Source organism: Pelobates fuscus, chromosome 4, assembly GCF_036172605.1.
Source record: "Pelobates fuscus isolate aPelFus1 chromosome 4, aPelFus1.pri, whole genome shotgun sequence".
Lineage (NCBI taxonomy): Eukaryota > Metazoa > Chordata > Amphibia > Anura > Pelobatidae > Pelobates > Pelobates fuscus.
In genome coordinates, this window is record NC_086320.1 from 261952876 (window position 1) to 261976472 (window position 23597).

At 43.9% G+C, this 23597-nt stretch overlaps 1 protein-coding gene across 1 annotated transcript in view; it reads left to right on the top strand.

The window, feature by feature from the left end:
* The window catches only part of NPSR1 (neuropeptide S receptor 1), a 380746-nt gene that overhangs the window by 54704 nt on the left and 302445 nt on the right, over positions 1 to 23597 (top strand). Inside the window, exon 2 of the mRNA XM_063450640.1 lies at positions 5972 to 6113. Within this exon, the coding sequence (XP_063306710.1) occupies positions 5972 to 6113 (142 nt within the window). The remainder of the gene's footprint in view (positions 1 to 5971; positions 6114 to 23597) is intronic.

Consider the following 23597-nt stretch of genomic DNA (forward strand, 5'->3'; position numbering starts at 1 on the left):
CACTTATATCTCTTAGGAGATCATCCTTTATATTGCCTGGCTTAAAAGTTCTATGCACCCGTTCTATAGTTGCTTCATCCTGAGCTTCAGATATCCCCAAGACTTTAAATAACTCGAGGCAATAACTGCGCAGATCAGATTGTTTGATTTTTTTCTGATACACCTCTTATATGTATAGGTCAAATTTTAGATGTTCTATATGATCCTCATTTGCTTTAATCCTACCCCCAAGACACACTACTCATCCGTTGAATTCATCAAAATGATGATCCAGTATCTTTTTAAATTGGTTGATTTGGGCTTCCAGGCAGCGCTGCAGATAATCTTGTGTTAATTGAGAACCTCCATCTGGTTCCCCCTCAGCTTGTATAGATAGAATCTCAGGTTCTCTATCATTTAGACGAGACTAATCATGTGCTAGGGATTTGCTTAAAATTTCTTGTTTTTCATAAGATTGAGGAGAAAACAGAGAAGCAATTTTTTTCTTTATCTTTGCTAAAATCAGAATTAGTGATGTCCCGAACGGTTCGCTGGGGAATAGTTCCTGGCGAACATAGCGTGTTCACGTTTGCCACGGATGGCGAACATATGGATGTTCGGTCCGCCCCCTATTCATCATCATTGAGTAAACTTTGACCCTGTACCTCACAGTCAGCAGACACATTCCATCAAATCAGCAGCAGACCCCCCCTTCCAGACCCTCCCTCCTCCTAGACAGCATACAATTTAGATTAATTCTGAAGCTGCATTCATTTTTTTTGTGTTTGTGTTTATTTTACATTAGCCTCCATAGCCAGTAACCTGTGTTTATTATACAATATCCCCCATAGCCAGTAACCTGTGTTTATTATACATTATCCCCACATAGCCAGTAACCTGTGTTTATGATACATTATCCCCCCATAGCCAGTAACCTGTGTTTATTATACATTATCATCCCATAACCAGTAACCTGTGTTTATTATACATTATCCCCCCATAGCCAGTAACCTGTGTTTATTATACATTATCCTCCCATAGCCAGTAAACTGTGTTTATTATACATTATCCTCCCATAGCCAGTAACCTATGTGTATTATACATTATCCCTCCATAGCCAGTAACCTGTGTTTATTATACATTATCCTCCCATAGCCAGTAAGCTGTGTTTATTATACATTATCCTCCCATAGCCAGTAACCTGTGTTTATTATACATTATCCCCCCATAGCCAGTAACCTGTGTTTATTATACATTATCCTCCCATAGCCAGTAACCTGTGTTTATTATACATTATCCCCCCATAGTCAGTAACCTGTGTTTATTATACATTATCCCTCGGTTCGCCGGGTTCGTCCGTTCGCGAACATTTGCGGAAGTTCGTGTTCGACGTTCGCAAACGGAAAATTTTATGTTCGCGACATCACTAATCAGAATCTCTTTTCTTGTCTTTCTTTGAGGCATTTTTTTGTGTCTTTTGCCTCTCTTGCTTCCCTAGCTTCTTGGCTCCTCTTAGTGGCCATATTATGACAAATACTTTAAGCACTGAGTGGTAACTTTAAGTCTTAACTCTGCTCTATTGAACTGTATCAGTTGTATCAAATGAAGTGTGTCATTTGTAACTGTATCAGTTGTATCTATTGAAGTGTGTCAGTTGTAACTGTATCAGTTAAAAAAAATGATTTATTATATAACCTTACCTACTCCTATGCAGCAGTGTATTTGCCGTGAGGCAAACAAGGCATTTGTGTTACAAACTGCTATTTGTAACTGGCCCTTCAAATGATAAATTGCCCTGTTTCCCTCCATTGTGGTGAAGCCTATTTGCCAGCCTCCTCCCGCATGACTATGGCCCTGAGAGATTGGTCCCTTTAAAAACAATATTCGGCCATACCAGAGTTTGTCACTCATTCAGGCCCTTTAAATCCTGTGGGGAATGATTGGTACTTTTTATATGGCACTTCGGATGCAGTCGAAGTCCCGAAGTTGTGGAAGTCGTCGAAGTGGCCGCCATTCGGCAAAGGAACACGTGGCGGCGGCAATTTTAATTTAGTCGAACGCGGTCAGCGGTGTATGCTAAAGAATCCATGGAACTAAAATCGGCTATGCAAATACACGAACACCGCTGACCCTTATCGTCGCCTCCACTTCGACGCTTCAGTTAAAGTCGAAGTACGTTCGACAATTCGAACACCCTGTGACAATGTGCTATTTGCACGAACGGACCCGATCGTGCATTTGAAGAGGACTTAGCCGTTTTTCTGCAGGAAATTGACTGACCGCACAGCCCAAATCTATGGAACTGTTTTGGGCAGGAAAATGTGCTTGCGGTCGGTCATAAAGGACTTCCACCTAACTTTTTGTCCACTGGAGGGATTTGTATGATTTTTGAGAGTGTTTATGTTTAAAGTATGCTGAGTTCAAATATGTAATTTTTATGGAGATTGGACGTATGGTTTTAAAGTTACAGGGTATGTGTAAAAACTGTATTTTTTACTGTCTGTGATAATTTTGTTAATCCCTTGTGTAACATGATCTGAGGAAGCCAATCTGGCGAAACGCATCATCACGCACGACGTCACCACGTGATCGCTCCGAAACCCGGAAGTATTGACTCGAGGTGATAATACTTATCAACCGGCGGATACATACAGCACATATCGTGACCGCTGGACGAGGATAATCATTTGGATTGGTGACTTAGAAGCTATTTTTATACATTTTATCACTTTGTGTGAATTACTTTTTAAATTCTTTATTCAAATAAAGTGCTTCAGAAGGATTTGTCTGCTGTCCTGAATACTAAAGGTCTCTGAGTCCTGAGATAAGAGGACTTCTGCCATCAGAGTTAGAGCAGACTTTTACTGCTCTACTTTTATAAGTGTGAATTTTTCCCCTTACATATACTTTTAGTTCTAAAAACATATTATCCTATGATCTTTGTTTTTTTTGTGTTTGTTTTACATATTTGCATAGCCCTGAGGGGTGATCCACGCCAGTGGCGTTGAAATTGTGAGTGTGGATTTGCTACCCCATTTTCTTCACGTGTTGCACATTGCACATGCACTTTTAACAATAATATTGAGAATTATTATTGTATTGGACACTATTAAGTTATTTAAAGTCGTAGCGCACCTTATTTTTCCTGCAATGTATGTATAGTGGTGTTTTTTGAGCTATTTTACACTTTAAGGTGCAGCTTTTTAATATTGCTTCACTTGTAATAAGTAAATATTTGTGTTCACTATCACTAAATATATAGCGCCTACTGTTTGCCTGTAGATATTTCTTTTATACTATGATTTTTGAGAGTGTTTATGTTTAAAGTATGCTGAGTTCAAATATGTAATTTTTATGGAGATTGGACGTATGGTTTTAAAGTTACAGGGTATGTGTAAAAACTGTATTTTTTACTGTCTGTGATAATTTTGTTAATCCCTTGTGTAACATAATTATATCACAGGCAGAGGGGAGGATTTTGTGTGTAATTGCTGGGAGTGTTTTCGGGAATGTACGTGTATGATTGGTTGTTTTGTAACACCCTGTGGGTGGTCCTATCTAAGGGGATCCTGCATAAAAAAAGGTTCTTTTGATGCCAATAAACAGAATGACTTGACCCTCTAACTTGCAGCCTTGACTCATGTTTGTAGGGGACAGCTATAATCACTTCAGGGATTGCTATGCTCTGCATGCTCCCTTTGCTACTGAGCTCTTGTAAGAGCTCTTGTGCCTGATCCTGCTTCGCTCTACAGAAGGAAGAGGTTCACCTACTGGAACCTGGAGCCTGGTCGTAGGTCCAGGGCGCAGAGAAGACGGCGAGATACCAGCCCAGCAGCGGTGGTTCATGGTGTCTGCAGTACTTATGGTGGCTACGCAGTAGTTATGGTGTCTACGGTGCTGATGGTCCTTTGGTGAGCGCTAGGAGCATCCTTTCTAAGGTCCAACTTCCAGCCAGCCTGGAGGCAACCGTAACAATTTGCCTTGGGCGGCACTTTCCACAAATGCCCAAGCAAATGCCTTGTAAGCCTCGGCATCACTCTGTGGCGCGCGAGGGAGCTGAGCAGGGAGAGCTCACAAATGAGCACTCCCTCGCAGCCTGCCTGGACTTCAACTGGCCGCCCGATTTCCTGCACGCCTGCCTCCCTCACTGCCCAAATAGCCCCACTGGACCCCAGGTAAAAAAAACACCCAGCTCTCCCAAAGGTAGGGAGGCTGGGTGGATTTAAATTAAAATAAAAAAATATATAATCTGTGAGTGTGGAGGTGCAGGCTGCTTCAGTGAGGAAGGGGTTTATAGGGAATGCAGACAGCCTGCCCCAGTGAGAAAGGGGTTAAAGGGAATGGTGACGGCCTGTCCCAGTGAGTGTGTGTGTATGTGTCTATTAGTGTGTGTGTGTGTGTGTGTGTGTGTGTGTCTGTCAGTGAATGTGTGTATGTCTGTCAGTGTGTGTCTGATTGATTGTGTGTGTCTGTGAGTGAGTGTTTGTGTATGTCTGTCAGTGTGTTTCTATGAGGGAGCCTGTGTGTCTGAGTAACTCTGTGTGTCTGTCAGTGTGTGTGTGTGTGTCTGTTAGTATGTGCCTGTCAGTGAATGTGTGTTTGTGTCTGAGTGATTGTGTGTGTCTGTCAGTGTGTGTGTCTGTGAGTGAGTGTGTGTCAGTGAATGTGTGTGTTTGAGTGACTGTGTGTGTATTTATGTGAGTGTGTGTGTGTGTGTGTCTGTCAGTGAGTGAGAGTGTGTGTCTGCATCATTGGGTGTGTATGTCAGTGAGTGTGTGCCTGTCATTGAGTCAGTGATTGTGTGTGTCTGTCAGATTGTGTCGAATCAGTGAGTGTGTGTGTATGTCAGTGTATATGAGTGTGTGTCTGTCAGTCAATGTGTGTGTTAGTCTTTAACAGGAAGAGGTATGGCCTGATAAGAAGGCGTGGGGCAAATTAAAATTTGTGGGTTGCCCGAGTTCCATCATGCCTAGGGCAGCACTGATCCAAAATACACCACTGCTCCTATGTACACTATCATAAGCTGTCAAAGGGACAGAGAAAAAACTTTTAAAGTATACAGACGTACAATTACTCTTGCACACAAGGAAAAGAGAAAAAAGGGTAAATACCACCTTATCCTATAATAGGGGATAGTGGATGAACCCAGACTAATGTAGATAAACATAGGAACTTCTCTGTTTTGTCCAGAATCTACACTGCCACTTTTCCCAATGAATACACAAAATTATGATTTCTTTAGCTCCTTTCAGAGCTCAGGATCCAATCGTCTTCACCGAGGAAGCCACTCTGCTAAGGATCAGACCGCAAACACCGACCACCCAGAGCCGTTTTGCACATGTTAGCTGAGGACGCTGACATTCATCGCTGCTCCCGGGTTTCTCTAATGCTCCGCCCACTCAGCATCATGATGTCATCACGCCCAAGGTCTCACACTTTATGATTAAAGCCTCGGACATGGATCTTTTACTTGAGAAACCTGATTTCACGAAGGACCTGTAATAATTTTAATGATAAATGGTAAGGTTATACATGTACTTATAATGGAAAAAAACAGCACTTACTTAGGATTCTGCAACACAATAAACACAGTTTTTCCTTTACCTTACTGGCCTGAGAGACTACTTATTTTTCAGTCTAATTCTACCGTTTTTCTTCCAATACTTCTTCATTTTTTTATTTTTTGCAGTGGGGGGAGGGTGTTTTTTTCCCTCAAGTTATTATTTCCCTTTTCCTTTCCCATTATTACCTTTACCCTGTGGATTAGGACTGCATAACCTGACTATTTGTGTGTATGAAAGCTGTGTTTACTTTAACACATTTTCTGCACTATTTGTCTTGAAACATGTCTGACTTCTCAATAAATTTGTAATTGAAAAAAATATATTTTTTCAAGTTGTTATTGTTTTGTAATTTTTCGAAAAATGTAATGAAATATACACATCTGTGAGGTGATTAAAACAATATCAGTTATTCTTGTTATTTATTGTAGACTGAACAACTGGTTACACTTTGGATTTTGTTTATATTCATCATAGTTGGAAATTCAATTGTTCTCTATTTAACCTGGAAAGAAAGAGTTCGGAACAGGAAATCTCGTATGACTTTCTTCGTCACACAACTAGCCATCACAGGTAAGGCCTCAGATCTGTGCAATGTGTGGTTTTTTTTGTCTTTGTTTTTTTCTGCTGTCGATTTTGTAATTTTACTTTAGTTTGTTTAGATATTTTCTGGAATAATAGAAATATATACTTCACTCAATTGATTAAATTTAAAGAAAGATAGATCACCATGAAAAGGAAATAGATGAGTGGTTTAATCTACAATTTGAAAGCTAGTTTTATCTTTATGACTGCCCTATAATCTATGAAGCTTTGATTTTATTATTACTTTTTTTATAATTAAAATATAACCATCTTTACCTGCATTTTACAAAGTAAAATCAACACACATATACACACTGAAAACAGAGATGTGTGTGCAGATGTGTAAACATTTTATTATATCTTTTCATGTGACAACACTGAAGAAATGACACTCTGCTACAATGTAAAGTAGTAAGTGTACAGCCTGTATAACAGTGTAAATTTGCTGTCCCCTCAAAATAACTCAACGCACAGCCATTAATATCTAAACCGTTGGAAACAAAAGTGAGTAGACCCCTAAGTGGAAATGTCCAAATTGGGTCCAATTCAGGCAATAAAATATTTACAAAAATATAAGGGGTGTACTCACTTTTGTGAGATACTGTATATATTGAGGGAAAAACAGTGATTAGAGGTATGCAAATGATTGCTGCAAAAAACTTGCAGAAAAATTGTGATTGGATAAATAAAGACAAAGTGATTTTTTTAAGGTTCATTAAGAGATAATTATTATATAGATTTATTATATAAAAATATAAATATAGACATATAAAATCCATTACAATAATTTATAGCAGAGTTTAATTTTTTTTACATTTTAACTAAATGCTTGCAAATATCATTAATAGATTAACATACCCTCCTGATCATGTCAGCCTCTCTGTCATTTTAAGATGGAGCCGCGTCTGTCTCCAAATCTCTCCTCTCTCTGTGCCATAACATTTAAAATTGCACCTATTTATAGCTTATTTATACCTTAGGCGTCTTCATTTTAGGGTCACCAAAGTTCATATATGAAAAAGTAATACTTTCTGAACATGTTTATCTATTTAGGGTCTATTTAGGGTTACCGCTGTATATTATATACTAAAAGAGTTGTAGCATAGCCTTGAAGCTTGTTTATGCATTATTGTTATTGCATTTCGTCTGGGACAAAATGGCGTAAACATATGATGCACTGGAGGTAAGTTAGAGGTTATTGCTTAAAGAAACATGTATGAAAACAATATGTTCCATTTCTAACACATTGTCAGTTTGCAATATCTCTTAAAGACAAAGTACACAGTTTAAGAAATACAACATTTCATTCTAAAACTTGTAATATTTGCATTTGTCCATAACATTATCAGGAAAAATCAGCATGGTTTTATAAAACACAGGTCATGTTAAACTAACGTATTGCATTCTACGAACAAGTAAGTATTATTATAGATCAGAGTGTTGCAGTGAATATGATCTATTTGGATTTGGCCAAGGCATTTGATATGGTTCCACACAATAGGTTAGTGTTCAAACTAAAATAAATTGGTCTTAATAAAAATGATTGTTCTTGGTCTGAACATTGGCTTAAAGACCACTTCTATTCAACATATTTATACATGATGGCAAAATAGTCATTTAAAGACATGTTTCAGTGTTTGCAGATAACCCAAAACTCCACAAAGTAAAATAATGTGAGCTAGATATTACTTTGCTGTTGAGTGATTTAGATAGATTGGGGGAATGGGCACTCGAATGGCATTTGAAATTTAATGTAGAGAAATGCAGTTATGTACTTCTGTGTAAAGAATGCACAAGCAATTTACACCCTAAATGGTAGAAGAGAAGGATTTGGGAATTGTTATAGACAACAAACTAGACAACAATGCGCAATGTCAATCAGCAGTAACAAAGGCCAGTAAGTTATTGTCATGTATAAAAAAAGGGCATTAATAGGGCGTGGCCAAGCAGCGCAGCGAGCAAGAAGTGTCTGTGTGGAGCTCCTGCTCATAACACATGAAACCTACTGAAACGCCACAAAATCGCAGCACAAAGACCTCTAATTCGAGGAACAACTAGCGCTCAACCCCCCATAGAGAGATTGGGTGAAAAAACAAGAAACTCGCCCGCACGGAGGGCTCTTACCAACCCGACATCAGGCGATCCTTTGACAGGCCGCAGCACCCTCCACAGCCAAAGATGGCGCCGGACTGGCCCAGAAGCGCCAGTGAGTCGGATGCGTCTAGTGAGGACGAAGACCCCCCAAACCAGGCACTCAGCCACCGCAGTGTACAGACAAGGGGACTCCAACTCAGATGACTCGCCCTCCACAAAAGGCTGTTATTAGACCTGCTGGAGGTATGGAAATCCGACCTAGCCGGAGTACAAGCAGAGGTGGCAAACATCACAACGCGCCTCGGGGCAGTGGAAACACGAGAAAGTAACAGAGACTCATTACTTACAGAGGCTACAACAAGGGTGGAGGTCTTGTCACAGCAATTCCAAAGCTTCACCCGCACTTTCACATCGATTGAAACACGCCATCGGAAGAGAAATGTGCGCATCAGAGGAGCCCCAGAGGATGTAGGCCCTGACGCCTTGCTAGAGTACGCAAATAAAGTTGCAGAGACCATGGGAGCTAAACTAGAGGGCGAGGCACGGCCGATAACAGCAGCTTTCAGGATCCGAAAGGCCCCAGCAGCCCCAGCAGAAGCCTCTAGAGACATTATTGCCATTACCAGGGACATCTCAGTAAAGGCGGCGCTCATGGCCCATTCCCGAAAATCACCCACCACCAGTGTGGAAAATTACAGTATCAGAGTTTTCGACAATCTCCCCTTCACAACCCTGATGGAAAGACGGAAACTTATGCCAAGCCAACTAAGAGATCGCGGCATCCGTTACCGTTGGGGGCAGCAGGTACACTGGTGGTACCTTATAAGGACACTGTCCTGTCACTATCAGCGGAGGAAGACCCCACAAAATTCCTTAAGGACTTACAGCAACTGCAGGCATCGCCTTTAATACAGGGAAGCAAAAGGTCCAAGGACACGACCAGCGGGGAAGAAGATCAGTAAGGTGGCTTTGGAGCAGAGACGAAGCTGGGAAAACCACGCCAGCAGCACCCCTCACCGCACTGATGGAGAGAGACAGTGTCAGCTACCTACCCCCCACATCCCCCCAGGGGACTGGTAGAAGCGAAGTGCTGCATAAACTCATACCGGCCTCAATACTACATAACAGCGGCACTTACGATTATCAGAAAGGTTTTACTTGCTAAATAATCCTTAAACGTTAAAACCTTCCACAAACTGGACATTGGGCGTGTGCAACCGCAAGACACTTTTTAAACCTTTCTCCATTGGTAACCACCGTTTGTCTTTTATAGACTTAATGTATATAGTTTCCTTGCTGCTGCCATGATTTTTGTTTAACATATGGCTGTATATTCTATGTCTTATGTCATTGAGTGATGTTTTCAGAGTGTAAAATTTACATTATGGACACAGCTCATTGTCTAAAACACTGAGGTTCCTATTTACTTCTATAAAGAAGGGTTTTCTTTTCTATTTTCTTTTTTCTTTTTTCTTTTTATTTTATGCCCACACAATCTTATAACCACATAACAGCAGGCTAACTGATAGGCCACGACTTGACTCTCGACGGAGGACACAGCACACACAACTGACCCCACACTGGGACAGAGGGCAGCTACGCACGTAGGACAAGGGGTCAGAACCGGGAGGGGGCCTTAACTAAGCTGACAGCCTGGTACCCTCCATATATATGACCTAAGCGCCTAAAACTAATCACCACAGGACACAAACGTCTCCCAACAATATCATTGTATACCCTGTATAGAATGTAGTATGGATTGCCACATGATAAACAACACCAACTGGTCCCAGGGCGAACACATGAGTCATAATTTAACGACTGCCTTTAATCTCAAAGAATGTTACTTCAATGATCTTTCATATCCTGATAACATGTATACCTGTTTGTATAAATTTCAAACCAATGTTATATGCAAAGTTAAGCTTGTTCATACACAACTTGTGCAGACTTTCGGTACACCATTCCTGTCATGTCTACGCGGCTGGTATTTGCTATTGTAGTACTACCGGCACCATGTACTAATCTGTCTGCATTCAAAAATAAAGAATTAAAAAAGGGCATTAATTCTCAGGATGAACAACATTTGCCTCTTTATAAATCAATGGTTAGACAACACCCTAAAATGTTGTGCAATTTTGGGCACTTGTTCTAAAGAAGGATATTATGGCAATAGAAAAAGTGCAGAGACAAGATACAAAATCAATAAAAGGAATGAAGCATTCTAGTTATGAAGAAAGGTTAACAAATGTATCACATCACCCCCTCCTTCTCACATCACCCCCCTCCTTCTCACATCACCCCCCTCCTTCTCCCATCAACCCCCTCCTTCTCACATCACCCCCCTCCTTCTCACATCACCCCTCCCTCACATTACCCCCCTCACTCTCACATTACCATCACCCCCCTTCTCACATAACCCTCCTCCTTCTCACATCAACCCCCCTCCTCACATAACCCTCCTCCTTCTCACATCAACCCACTCCCTCTCACATTACCCCCCTCCCTCTCATATTACCCCCTCACATTTTCCACCCTCTCACTCTCACATTACCATCACCCCCCTCTCCCTCTCACCATCACCTCCCTCTCCCTCTCACCATCACCCCCCCATACACACAACACACTTCAAGCAGCTACCCCATACACGCAAACAAAAACGCAAACATGCTCACAGAGACATACATTTACACACAAGGATACTCTCTGTCAGACACACTCTCAGGCACATACACAGGTAAACTGTGCATCAATGTGTATATTTGACACTTTTTTTTTAGTGGGGCCTCATGTTTGAGTTTCGCCTAAGGCCTCATAAAGTCTAGAGCCGCCTCTGTGCATCTTACATGGCTCCTCTCACCACCACCCCAGGAAAACATATGACCACCCCATTGTTTCTGCCCGGTGGGCATCCCCCGCCCTATATCAATGGACTCAACCTGTACCCACTGATGCACCAACTGCATCCATGTACATAGTTCCTAGTTTGTGTTACCCTTAGTGCTCCCCTTTTTAACTTTCTATACAGGCCTATTCTCTGGAAGCCTCTAATGGTCAATCCACCTCCTGGCATGCTGCCCAGATTTCATACTGGCTGAATACCCAGGTTCCCACATGCCTCAAAGTCCTACTCACTATCTGCCCACAATCCTTCTCCACCCTCTCCATAAATGTTACACTTATCTACCACTATGTGGTTACAACGCACAACCTCCTAACGCCCCTTATGGTACTTAAAATGTTTTTGTTAAATGCTAAGGGGCTTAACTCTCCCAATAAATGCAGGCTAGCACTTCAGGAAGTTAAGCGATATGGGGCACGCGTAGCATTTTTTCAGGAAACCAATTTTAAAGGAAACTCCAGACCCCGGTTTAATTCACCATGGTATCTAATTTATTATCATTCCTGCAACTACACCAAAAAGAGGGAGTATTTATATTGGTGGGGAGGGAGGTATCCTTCTCTCTTATAAGTAAAATAGGTGATAAAAAATGGCGCTATCTTTTTGTACAATGTCTTATTAACAATAATCCTTATACATTGATTAATGTGTATGGGCAACCAACATTTTTTTTGTATTGAATGTTTTTGCATTAGTTAATCAGTACAGCTATGGGGAGGTCATCATTGGAGGTGACACCATTTTTTACTAGACAGCTCCCTAGATTCTTCCACTTATAAAACCGTTTCCTCCCACTCATCCAAACGCAGATCTACTCTATCATCACGCATTTGCCAAACCATCACATCCCAGAACTTTGTAGACCCATGGCGCATAACACACCCTACTTAAAAGGACTACATGTGCCATACCCCTGCACACAACAGTTACTCCAGAATAGATAGATTTCTTCTCCACACCGGCCAAAGTGGAAGATGCTCAGATTGACCTCATATCATTGTCTGACCATGCTCCAATTACATTAACTCTTAAAGAACAACTCCCCTCCCATGGTCGAGGCTTCTGGAGACTAAACAAACACCTCCTTAATGACCCGTCCATTCTTTCTCACATTACACGCGACTTCCAACATTACTTTCAGGACAATAAAACCCCAGATTCTCCAATAGACCAAATTTGGTTGGCACATAAGGCATTTATTCGAGGGAGTTTCATTAAACACGCTAGCCATGCAAAGAAAGTTTGCCAAGTGAAATACACCTCCCTAATTCGAGAGTTCACTGACCTCACACACATGAATAAACACACACCTACCCCAACCCCGACCAATCACTGTGCTAGAGTCGGAACCCTGTCTGACAAAATGCTGCTGGCACACATCTCTACCCTCCCCAAACCGGTTAAACCCCAACTCAATGTAAGAATTTCAGACCAATCTCTCTACTCAATAGAGATGCCAAGCTATACACTAAACTTTTCCGTAACAGATTAACCCTCTTGCTGCTTTAACTAGTCGATAACAACTAAGCCAGGTTCGTTAAAAGACGTCAGGGCTTGGACCAGGAAGGTGTTGAACATCTTGGCAGACATTGGGCGGAGTAAAGTCAGGGGCCTTTTTCTAGCATTAGATGTGGAAAAGGCCTTCGACAAATGTGGAGCATGCTGGCCAGGTTCAATTTCCCCCAAGAAACCATACAGGGAATTATGCGGCTCTGGTGCCAAGGTTTCCCATGGAGGTTTTCTATCTGAGACCATCTCCATTACCAATGGGAACCACCACAGCTGCCCCCATCCCCTCTTCTGTATATACTATCACTGGAACTACTAGCTTGGAAAATCCAATCACACCCTGCCATCACTGGTGTTTCAATATTGGGGCAGGAATATTGCTTGGCTTTATTTGCAGATTATATCTTCACTACCCCCACTCTTAGACTTCTTACGCACTTTTAATGTGTCACATTATCGCCTCAACCCGGACAAAATGCAGGCACTCCCCATTAACCTACCCCCACACATAACAACCCCTCTACGCCTATCTTACCCCTTTGATTGGAGAACCACATCGCTTACCTACTTGGGCATAAAAATTCCTCTCCATACAAACTATTACAGCAGTTAATTATACCCCTTTAAAAAATAAATGCACTGGGGAAACTTCTAAATGGAAACATCTTGGGGACTGGGGAAACATCTAAATAGAAACAGCTCCCCCGCATCCTATATGTCTTTAGGATGCTCAATCCCCCAAGCACAATCTATTTGTCACTACTTCATTTGGAATGGCAAAAAGCCCCATGTCCCGTTTGCCCTCTTACAACAATATCCTCAGCTGGGTTATATAGGCCTACCTAACATATGGCTGTACTACAAAACTGCACTCCTGACCGCAGGAATACTTGCACTCCTCTCTTGCAACTGTCATTAGTCTAATACTATCCTTACGTTTTGTGTCACTTTACCCCACTCCCTTTAGCATGTAAGCTCATTGAGCAGGGCCCTCAACCCCTCTGTTCCTGTGTGTCAAGCTTGTGTGTTTACAACTACATGTTTTTTTGTCCACCCACTGTAAAGCACTGCGGAATTTGTTGGCGCTATAACATGCATGCACCAGTAGATACACTACAGTGGGTAGACATGGAGAGAGCCCAATCTCACAACAACCGGCTAGTGGAATACGTGTGGACACCTAAACCCCTTAGGGAAGGACCACTTGAGCTGCTTCCCACGACCCTCCTAACTATAAAAGTTTGGGACAAGCTCCTCTCCTCAATGGGCTACAAGACGAAATTTCATGCCAACTCCCTCCTACTGACTCTACGAGCCGTGTCAAAAAAGTATAGGTAGTGGACCTCTGCCTAGATAGAACAAACAGACTACCAAAACCCAGACATCTCCCGGCATCAAAACCCAGAGACGTCATTACCAGAGGGTACATTATTTTAGGGTCAAAGATCAAATAATGCTAGCATCTAGATTCAATACTACCCTCCCAGGAGAATATGCAGATATAAAATTGTTCATTGACCTTTCAGCAGCCACCATGTACAAGAGACAGAAATTTGCGCCCATTACCACTGCTCTGCGTAATGATAATATTTTGTATAAGTGGGGATTCCCGGCCAAGCTACTGATCAAGAGGAACGGTGTAGACAGAGCCATCTACATACCTGAAGAAGGCCTGAAAGTACTTAAGAACTGGAATATGCCCACACCGCTAGACGACAACCCGAGATAACCAAGCACCGTACCATGATGACAAATATCGAAAGACTGACAGCAAGTCCCATGGAATGCACAGTCTCCGCTGACCCGCAGAACCTCCCGCTCCTGAGGGTCACATCCTGAACGCACCAGAGAATGTAATATGATCAACCAGATACATACCTGTTACAATGGCCATTATATATATATATAATATATAAGTGCCAAATGGCACTTGTGACTGTATTCACCGCTAATGTGACTAACAGCCATAAGTCCACGTTCGGTCCAGACTTACTCTTGAATTTGTATTGTTCAAAATTACAGTTTAATTATTCTGCATCACACTCTTGCCAAACTAACCAATAGCCCCACCTGCGGCTTACAAGTTAAGCCATCCTCTACCCATTTGCATGCTACTGCACCAAGCCCACGCAGCTAACGGGAAACTGTAAATAGTTCTGTTTCACTCTCTTGATCTTTGCCTAGCCCTCACAACCACCTCAACACCAGTTGGGAACGACCTTAAACCACCACAAGTCCCTACTGATCCTTAGATACAAAAACCCAAACCCTACTGCCAACAAATCAACCGTCACTATGACCTTAAAAATATTCTCATTGAATACCAAAGGGCTGAACTCGCCTAACAAGCGCAGGCTAGCCCTCCAGGAGGCCTAAAAACAAGGTGCACAAGTGGCATACTTTCAGGAAACCCATTTTAAGTGGGATCTAGGCCCAGGTTAAATTCTTCTTGGTCCCCAGTGGACTACCATGCATGTTATAACAAGAAAAATAGAGGAGTATCTATACTGGTAAACAAAAATTTCACTTTTGATCTGGTCTGCAAAATTAGTGACAAAAAGGGCAGATATCTTATCATCTAATGCCACATTAATAACAATCCCTACACTCTAATGAATATATATGTGGCCCTAATGGCAATCAAAATGTGTTCTTGGCTCTGTTGACTGTATACAGCTTTAGGTAAGTAATTCTTGGGGGCGATATAAATAGCGCTATGAACTCGTCTGCTTAATGGACAGTAACCCCTGCCACTTCCAAAAAACGACACACTCATACAACCAACATTTGCCAGACACTTATGACACAAAACTACATACCTATGGAGGATTTCCCATCGGTCCGAAATTGACTACACCTGTTGCACTGCTGCACCTAACATAGCTATTCTAGGATTGACAGATTATTAATCAGAGCCATGTCCCTAGAAAAAGTGTTGAGCACTGATATTGGCCTCATCTCGTTGTTGGATCACGCTCCCATAAAACACTAACATTAAACAAACAATTCCCCACGAGTGGTCAAACCACCTGGAGACTGAATGAGTCACTACTCAATGACCCACTTATAATCTCCCAAATTACAGAGGACTTTCAACACTTCTTTACAGAGAATACTCACCCAGATATGACACCAGACCACATATGGTTTGTGCACAAAGCGGTAATCCGGGGCAGGTTTATAAAACATGTGAGCCATGCAAAAAAACTACCACAAGCCCAATATCAGGCCATAATTGCAGAAATCACCTCACTAACACACCAGAACAAACAAACACCCTCACCTGCTACACAGGCTAACCTGCTTAAGCTGCAGACCACGCTGCGAGACTTAAAATTAGCTAAAACAACATATATTCTACAAAAGGCTAAACATAAACGTTTGACTTCAGGAAACAGAGCAGGTGCAAAATTGGAATTGTAGCTTACACAAATATCAGTCACCTCCAAGATTGCCTTCATAAACAATGAAAAGGGTCAGAAAATCATTGACCCGAAAATGATTGTAAATGAGTTTGCCAGATATTACCACAAACTGTATAATTGAGGACGGGGCAACGACAATCCCCACCCCTGAGGATATTGATAGATTCTTGGCTGACTTACATCTACCATCCCTGTCACTTTAAAACGTACACTCCCTCCAACAACCAAGATCCCTAGATGAGCTCACCAAAGCTGTAGCGGACCTGCCCACAAATAAGTGCCCTGGACCAGATGGTCTCCCCAACCGATATATTAAAGAATTCTCCCTGATACTCTCACCCCACCTACTTAATATGTATCATTATAGCCCACATCTCCACCTAAACTTGGCAAACCTCCCACCACATGTAAGAATTTTCGTCCAATCTCCCTCCTCAACGGAGATGCCAAACTGTACGCTAAAATACTCAGCAACCCACTTGCCTCAATGTTGGGTGGGCTGGTACACAATGACCAATCAGGGTTCGTTAAAGGACGCCAGTGATCAAATAACACCCGAAAGGTCTTCAACATACTGGCGACCATGGAGCAAAGAATGGTCGGGGCCTCCTCCACACATTGGATGTGGAGAAGGCCTTTGACCGACTCAGCTGGGCATACATGCAGCGGATACTCATGAAATACAGCTTTCCACCAGAGACTATCAGGGGGATTGTGACGGTTCGCCTTGCACTCCGACCGGGTACCTCCGTCAATCGCTGCTTCCTAGTACTTGCGAGTACCATAAGCACTGCACTGGAACACCATAACCACAGTAAACCCCACGAACCGCCACAGCTTGATTGGGGTCCTGCCATCCTCTACCCACCCTGGACCCAAGACCAGGATCCAGCTTCCACTGTACCTGATGAGGCACAGGACACAAATTGTACAGACCAATAGAATCAATGTAACAATGCCTGACACTCCCACATACAGCACTCCCACAATCCCTTTCCTTTGCCTGTGATACAATTAAGGTAGATAATGTATTAATATAATTATCCCCAAGCATAAAAAAACATATTTTACAAAGTCTCATAAGTCCCCCAAAATACAACATATCCCCAACTTACATCCCCTGATAGCCCTGATCTGGGTGAACAATATATCCAAAAATCACCCTAGTCAGAGCAGGGGTTCAGGAAATTCATGGAAGTCTTATTTTTGACCCCCCCTGTGCACATGGTCCCATGCCCAAAACAGTTCCAGAGGGGGGGCGGGGCCGGGCCGCCAAGCCGCATGGAAGCAAAGCACCAGGGCTCCTCGCCCGAGCCCCGGAAAAAGGCGACAAACTCCCTTGCAGACTACTCCAAAACCGGATTACTCACCGCATTAACACTGGGAATTTCCCGAGCTTCTATTCGGTACCAGACCGGGGCCAGAAACATACCGGGAGCACCGGAGCTGTTAAGCCCGGCCTATACACCATCTACAGGCACGGACAGCCGCTGAGTATGAACCGGCAACTGATCACCCGACCAGATACACAAGCACACCAGCTCCACGGGTCCGGATGGGGGACCATATTGGCGAGAGACGCGGCCCCGCTCCGCCCCCCCCCCCGGCCGGTGGGGGCGAACCCGGTCCCATGGAGGCGCCATACTCCGAGGCAGGAAGCGCCGCCCGGAGACAATGCTGCTCTCCTGTACAGGCACAGGCTGCCTAGATGTGGCCCGCCTGGAAATGACACCCGAAATCGGAAGACTTGCTCACACAGCCAACCTCATGATGAGCTCCACTGCCTCTCCCTGAAAGGATCGCCTGCCTTGCCTTGAGAAGCTCTCATATTGATCCGGCACCCGCAGGACAGGTGGGGCGCTGGGGGAGATGCACGCAAGTGGTGGGGCCCGATGGGACGCTGCTGCGATGCCCGGGAGATGTGCTGGCCGGAGGTGGCGGCTCTGGGACTACGCCATGCCGGGGACGAGGAGCCGTTGCCCCTGGGTTTTGAGGGGGGCCTGGAGGCAGTTGTCCCCAGCGCTGTGAGCCCTGGGGATCTGGGACACTGCGACCTCCGGCAGACCGGTAGCTGAGAGGACAGTCGTCACATGCCCTGAGAGGCCGGTGTTGGGTGAGACAAGCGTCGGCCTTCGCCCCGCTGAGCTGGGACTCTGGTGGCGAGGTGGGGGTGCAGGAGCCGACTGACACGCAGACCCTAGGTGGGGGGGCCCTGTGGACTGGTGGGTCTCCGAGTGCCCGCCGCGCTATTGAGCTCTCGGCTGGTAATATGGCGGGGCCTGGAGAGATGCTGGCTGATGGCTGGCGCCCCCGCGGGCCTCCCGCGGCAGCGGCTACGGGTGGTTCCCCTGCACGTGTGTGTCTTACCTACGGCCCCCCTGTAACCAGTGGACTTGATCAAAAAGCAAAGAAGAAAAGGAAAGGGATAGAGGAAGGAAACCATTAGGAATTCCATATATAGCATGTTTGTTTCGTGTTTTTTTTTTTTTTTTAATTATTTTTATTTATTTTATTCTGTTTTTATTTTATTTATTTCTTTTTATTTTATTTTATTTGTTTACATATCTATGCATTCCTCTCTACTTATCGCATATTCCGCATAATTGGATGTTCTTCTTCGGTTTGACATAGATGTTATACTTGTTAAAAATTCAATGACTGAACTTATGCATAATCTCCGCAAGATACCTATATGGATGCATGTATAGACCTGTAACCAAAAACCAGAGGCCCCAATCTGAAAGAATAGCTCAAATCTAGCAAACTATTATTATTATTTTTTCTTTCCTTTAATTTTTGCGTTCCCTTCTAGTCTCTTTACATAATACGGTGTAACTATGCGTCCACTATGCACCACTATACTGGGCGCTGCCACACAACAGACAGCGATGACTCCTCATTGCCTCCCGACAGCAGCCCAGTATGGTGCGTTAGTCAAGTACACGCTACCTATGCTGTAATACCTGCATGAGCTAAAGTTTTAGCATTTTTAATCAGGAGCCCAATTATTTATACAGGCGCTTTTACTATAAGGATGCATAGGTGCAATTATCCAGACGCGCAGCACTACACTTTAGTTTTTCCCGGCATTCAGTCTGTCAATCCGCAACGCACATATCCGCTCCCTTTACATGTTGCGCCCATCTTGTGTACATGAGAGGTCACGCAAGCCTCAGCGAAGGCACCCAAGGGCTTCTCACGTTGACCTGCCCGATACATGTAGTGCATTCCACACTGCATAAAATTAGCAATAACATCACTAGACAAGGTGCATCGCAGGTCAGCGGCTCAGAATTTATAAGCATGGAACATACAGATGACTGATATTGTGTGGTACAACTGTATTTAGCCTCTGCGCAGGCACATATGCAACTATTATTTTCCTTCACTTAAGTGCTCACTAAGAATTGACCTGGACTATTGATTGCTTTACTTAAGGTAGGCCTGTTAGTGCCATAATATACATACCTCAGTCAAGACTTAGTCGATAATCATTCTTTTTTTTTTTTTTTTTTTTTTTTTTTATAAAAAATATTTTTATATATTTTTTTTTTTTTTTCTTTTCATTTTTTTTTTTTTTTCTCTTTCATGATGTGAAATCCCACACCAACTACCTTGCCCGAGAAATGAGCCAGATAAATGTTATCAATTGCCTTTATACTGCTATAACTGTTGGAACACAGCACTTAAACGCTGCTTTCTATGTTTGATTTAAGTTCAGATTTATAAATACCTGTAAAGTTTATGCACGTTTAATATACATTAGGACATGATAACTGAGCATTATTCGCTTCTGATATAATATAAAGTGATAATTGGCCTCTGCGCAGGCCCATGTACATTACTAATCCTTCTGAATAATATGCCTCTGCGCAGGCAACATTGCACTCAACTTCACCCTTGAGAGGTTTTTGCCGTTATTTTGTGAGCACAATAAAAACCATTTAAAACAAAACAGTTCCAGAGAATTAGGGCTAACGGTCGGTCTCTCTGTCTGGAGTACAAAAGTACATACTTCCCATGAACAGAGCCTTTTAATGTGATTGGGCAAGGTATATTGCACGGCCCATAGTCCTGAGGCATCAGGCTTGCCAACAGGCCCCTCCAAAATCCAGTGATGAGGTTACTTTCGTCACAGGGATCATGGCACTCTATGCCTCACCAGCAGCCAAGTTTTCACACGGGGGCTTTTTTTCTCAGACTCGTTTTATATATCTAATGGGACCCGCCAGGGATGCCCCTTCTTCCCCTTGCTCTACATCCTCTCTCTGCAGCCCCTAGCCCTAAAAATCCGTAATCACCCACACATCCATGGAATCTAAGTTGTAGGATGAGAATACAGGTTGGCGGCTTCCCTGATAATGTCCTGGTAACACTAGAAAACCCAGACAAGTCGGTGCCACATCATATGGCAACACTGACGGAGTTCAGTAATATCTCTCACTACCGCCTAAACCAAGATAAAACTCAAGCCTTACCCATATAATTACCCATGACAAACAAAGATAACCTACGGGGAAAATGCCCCTTTGACTGGAGAACGTCCTCCTTGACATACCTAGGTGTGAAAATTGCAGCATCAATAGCGAAGGTGGTGAAAATAAACTATGTCACACTCCCACATATCTGCAAGACACAGGTCAACAAATGGTCCCCTGCTGACATCGCATGGCTGGGGAAAATTAATGCGTACAAAATGATGATTCTACCAAAAATACTCTATATTTTTCTAAATGCTCCCTATCCAGGTACCACAGACACTTATTAAATCCCTACAAGCCACATGCCACACATTTATTTGGGGGAATAAAAAACCCTGTATACAAACAGTATTACAAATACTCCCAAAACAAGGGGGAGTGGGTCTCCCCAACATTGGCCTATACTACAGATCCTCTGCATTAACAGCAGGAATACTCCTACACTCCCCAGAAGGGAAACTTCAATGGGTAGACATGGAGACTGCATAATTCCATGGGAACAAAATTATTGATTACCTGTGGTCACCCAGACATCTCAGAACGCCTAAGCCAGAGTTGATCCCAACCACAATACTCACACTTTGACACCCTGGGGAATAAACAAACCTTTCACACTAGGGCACCCCAGACAGTCCTAAAGGCTGTATCGCCAGATATCCCCCTCCAGAAATGGCTACAAGCGGGAATAACTCACATCCACCAAGTACTTAACACGCAGAGCATAGTGTCATTCCTGGAAATCCAAACGAAATGAAACCTACCCTCTAGCACCTTATTCACATACCTACGACTTAAAGGGATTATCACCTTGTGACGAAACCAATCTCGCCACATTGTATTGGAGGAGCCTGGTTGCCCGCCTGCTACCTCTGGACTATGGACCGGCAGCTAAAGGGTTAATTTTACTGTGCAGAATGATTTATTTCTCCCTTTCTGCACAGCAGTTCGGTAGATTTCATCTACCGAACAAACAGCCGTTCACCAACCTCCCCAGAGCCGTGGGAAGCCGGCCGGCGTTGTTAATTGGCCACCCAGAAGCTGGAGTGTGCCCTCCATTTACCTCCCTGAAGCTGCGGTTAATTGCCTGTTAACTGTGTGGCCGCTGTTACACTTAGCGGCCGCTAGGTGGCGCTGTTCTGGAGCTCCCCGGGCAGCCAACACTTTTCTGCCCGGCTTTCATGCACCAAAATCGGACACTTTTACGTGCAGGCACCGCTGAACCTCCAGCCCCTGGTTCTAATTCGAATGGATTTGGTGAATGCAGGGAAATTCGGTAGTTTATGTTTTATGTGAACTGTAGTAACCCAGATAGCCTGCCATGGAGCCTGTTCGTATAATTAAAGACTTTAGCTCCATGGCAATTAAAATGTATTTGTGTGGTCTGGGTGCCATTCACCTAATAATGTGTGCCCAGACCTGAGCTATCTGGGGATATGTTACATGTCTGTGTTTTATGTATAAAATGTGTCTGTATGTATTTTAAAGTGATAGTCTGTTTCTGTGTCACCATGTGCATAATGGAGTCTGGCCTTTGTCTTAGGAGATAATTGAATTACTTCATTAATTATCTCCAGGGCAGGGAGGAGGAAACCAGGATGCATTGTGGGAAAGTATTGTGGCTGTGTGTACGAAAATGATACATGTCTGTCTGCTGTTTCAGTCTTCCATCTGGTCCCCTAGGGGAGTGTCCACCAGGTGGGAGACCTGCATAAATACAGGGGCAGGTAGCCCTGAATAAACAGACCACTGCTTGACCTTCAACACGGAGCCTTGTCTCGTTCTTGGGGGGATTCACTGTATGCTGTTGGAGATTGATTGCTAAGGAGTGTAAGCTGATGTCTGCTTTTCCCTATTCATCTGCTAGCAGCTATTCGTGAGGTTCCAGCTGGAGTGCTACCTTATTCCCTTGTATGCAGTTCGGGAGTTTGGTGCATTCATTTATATCCGAATTCGTGAGTTTTGGTGCTTTTATAGTAGCTGTGCCTTGTTTGGGAAAAGGGGATTATCGCCTAAACGGATTTTTCCCCTTTTATGCTGAAACGGTCCGTAACAATTGGTGGCAAGCGGCGGGATCGTTCCTACAGCCAGAAGGACAGCTACAGAACACCATTGCTTTGGATTTTTACAATTTGAGGGCAACGCATGTCCCAGTACAGCGACCCTAAAAGCAACAGCATGGAACCAGCAGTGGAGTACGATGAGGGTGACATGGATGACCGGGAGGCGTTAAGGAAAGGCATCTGGTACCAGGCACTGGACATTGTGGAATACCAACGAGGTGAGAGACTTCCCAAGGAAGATCAGCGTTTGCAGGAGCGACTAGCCCTGCGGATGCCCTTCCTGGGAGAGCAGCCCAGGGAGGAATGGGTAAAAGAATTGGAGCTCCGGGTATGGCAGGAGATGTGGCTGGAGGATGCCTACCAGGCGCTTTGGTGGTATGTTGCACGGCACCTGCCCTGGACAGCCGAGCATGACAAGCCAGAGGGAGAGGAGTTTGATGGTCCTGGCTTGTTATGGGAGACTTTTGCAGAGCCTGAATTTGGGAGCCCCACACAAGCCCGGTTCAGTGATCTCTTTGAGTGGAGGGAGAGCAGGTATGACTGGGACGACACTCATGAAATTGAGCAAGACCTGGTCCACCTAGTAACCCTAGAGATGGAGCTGGAACAGGACTACCAAAATCTGTTCCACTCCAGTGAGAAGGCTCAACAGGGAAGCGCAGACCCAGATCCAGACCCCTTCAGCTGGGAAGATATTGTACAATTTTACTGGGAAGAACCCCAGGTGGCCAGTGGAGATGGGACCGAGGTCTCTCCACCGAGCCTGCAGGGAATTGGGAGCCCAGTCTCCATTCCCCAGCGGCAGGCTGAGTTACAGGGGGCAGAGGTAGTTGTTCCTGCCCCCCAGCAGCAGAGTGATATGCCAGGAGGGCAATGTGAAGTGCAGGGAGAGGAGAGCAGTGGCCTCCCTCCCCAGCGGCAGGCTGAGTTACAGGGGGCAGAGGTTGTTGTTCCTGCCCCCCAGCAGCAGAGTGATATGCCAGGAGGGCAATGTGAAGTGC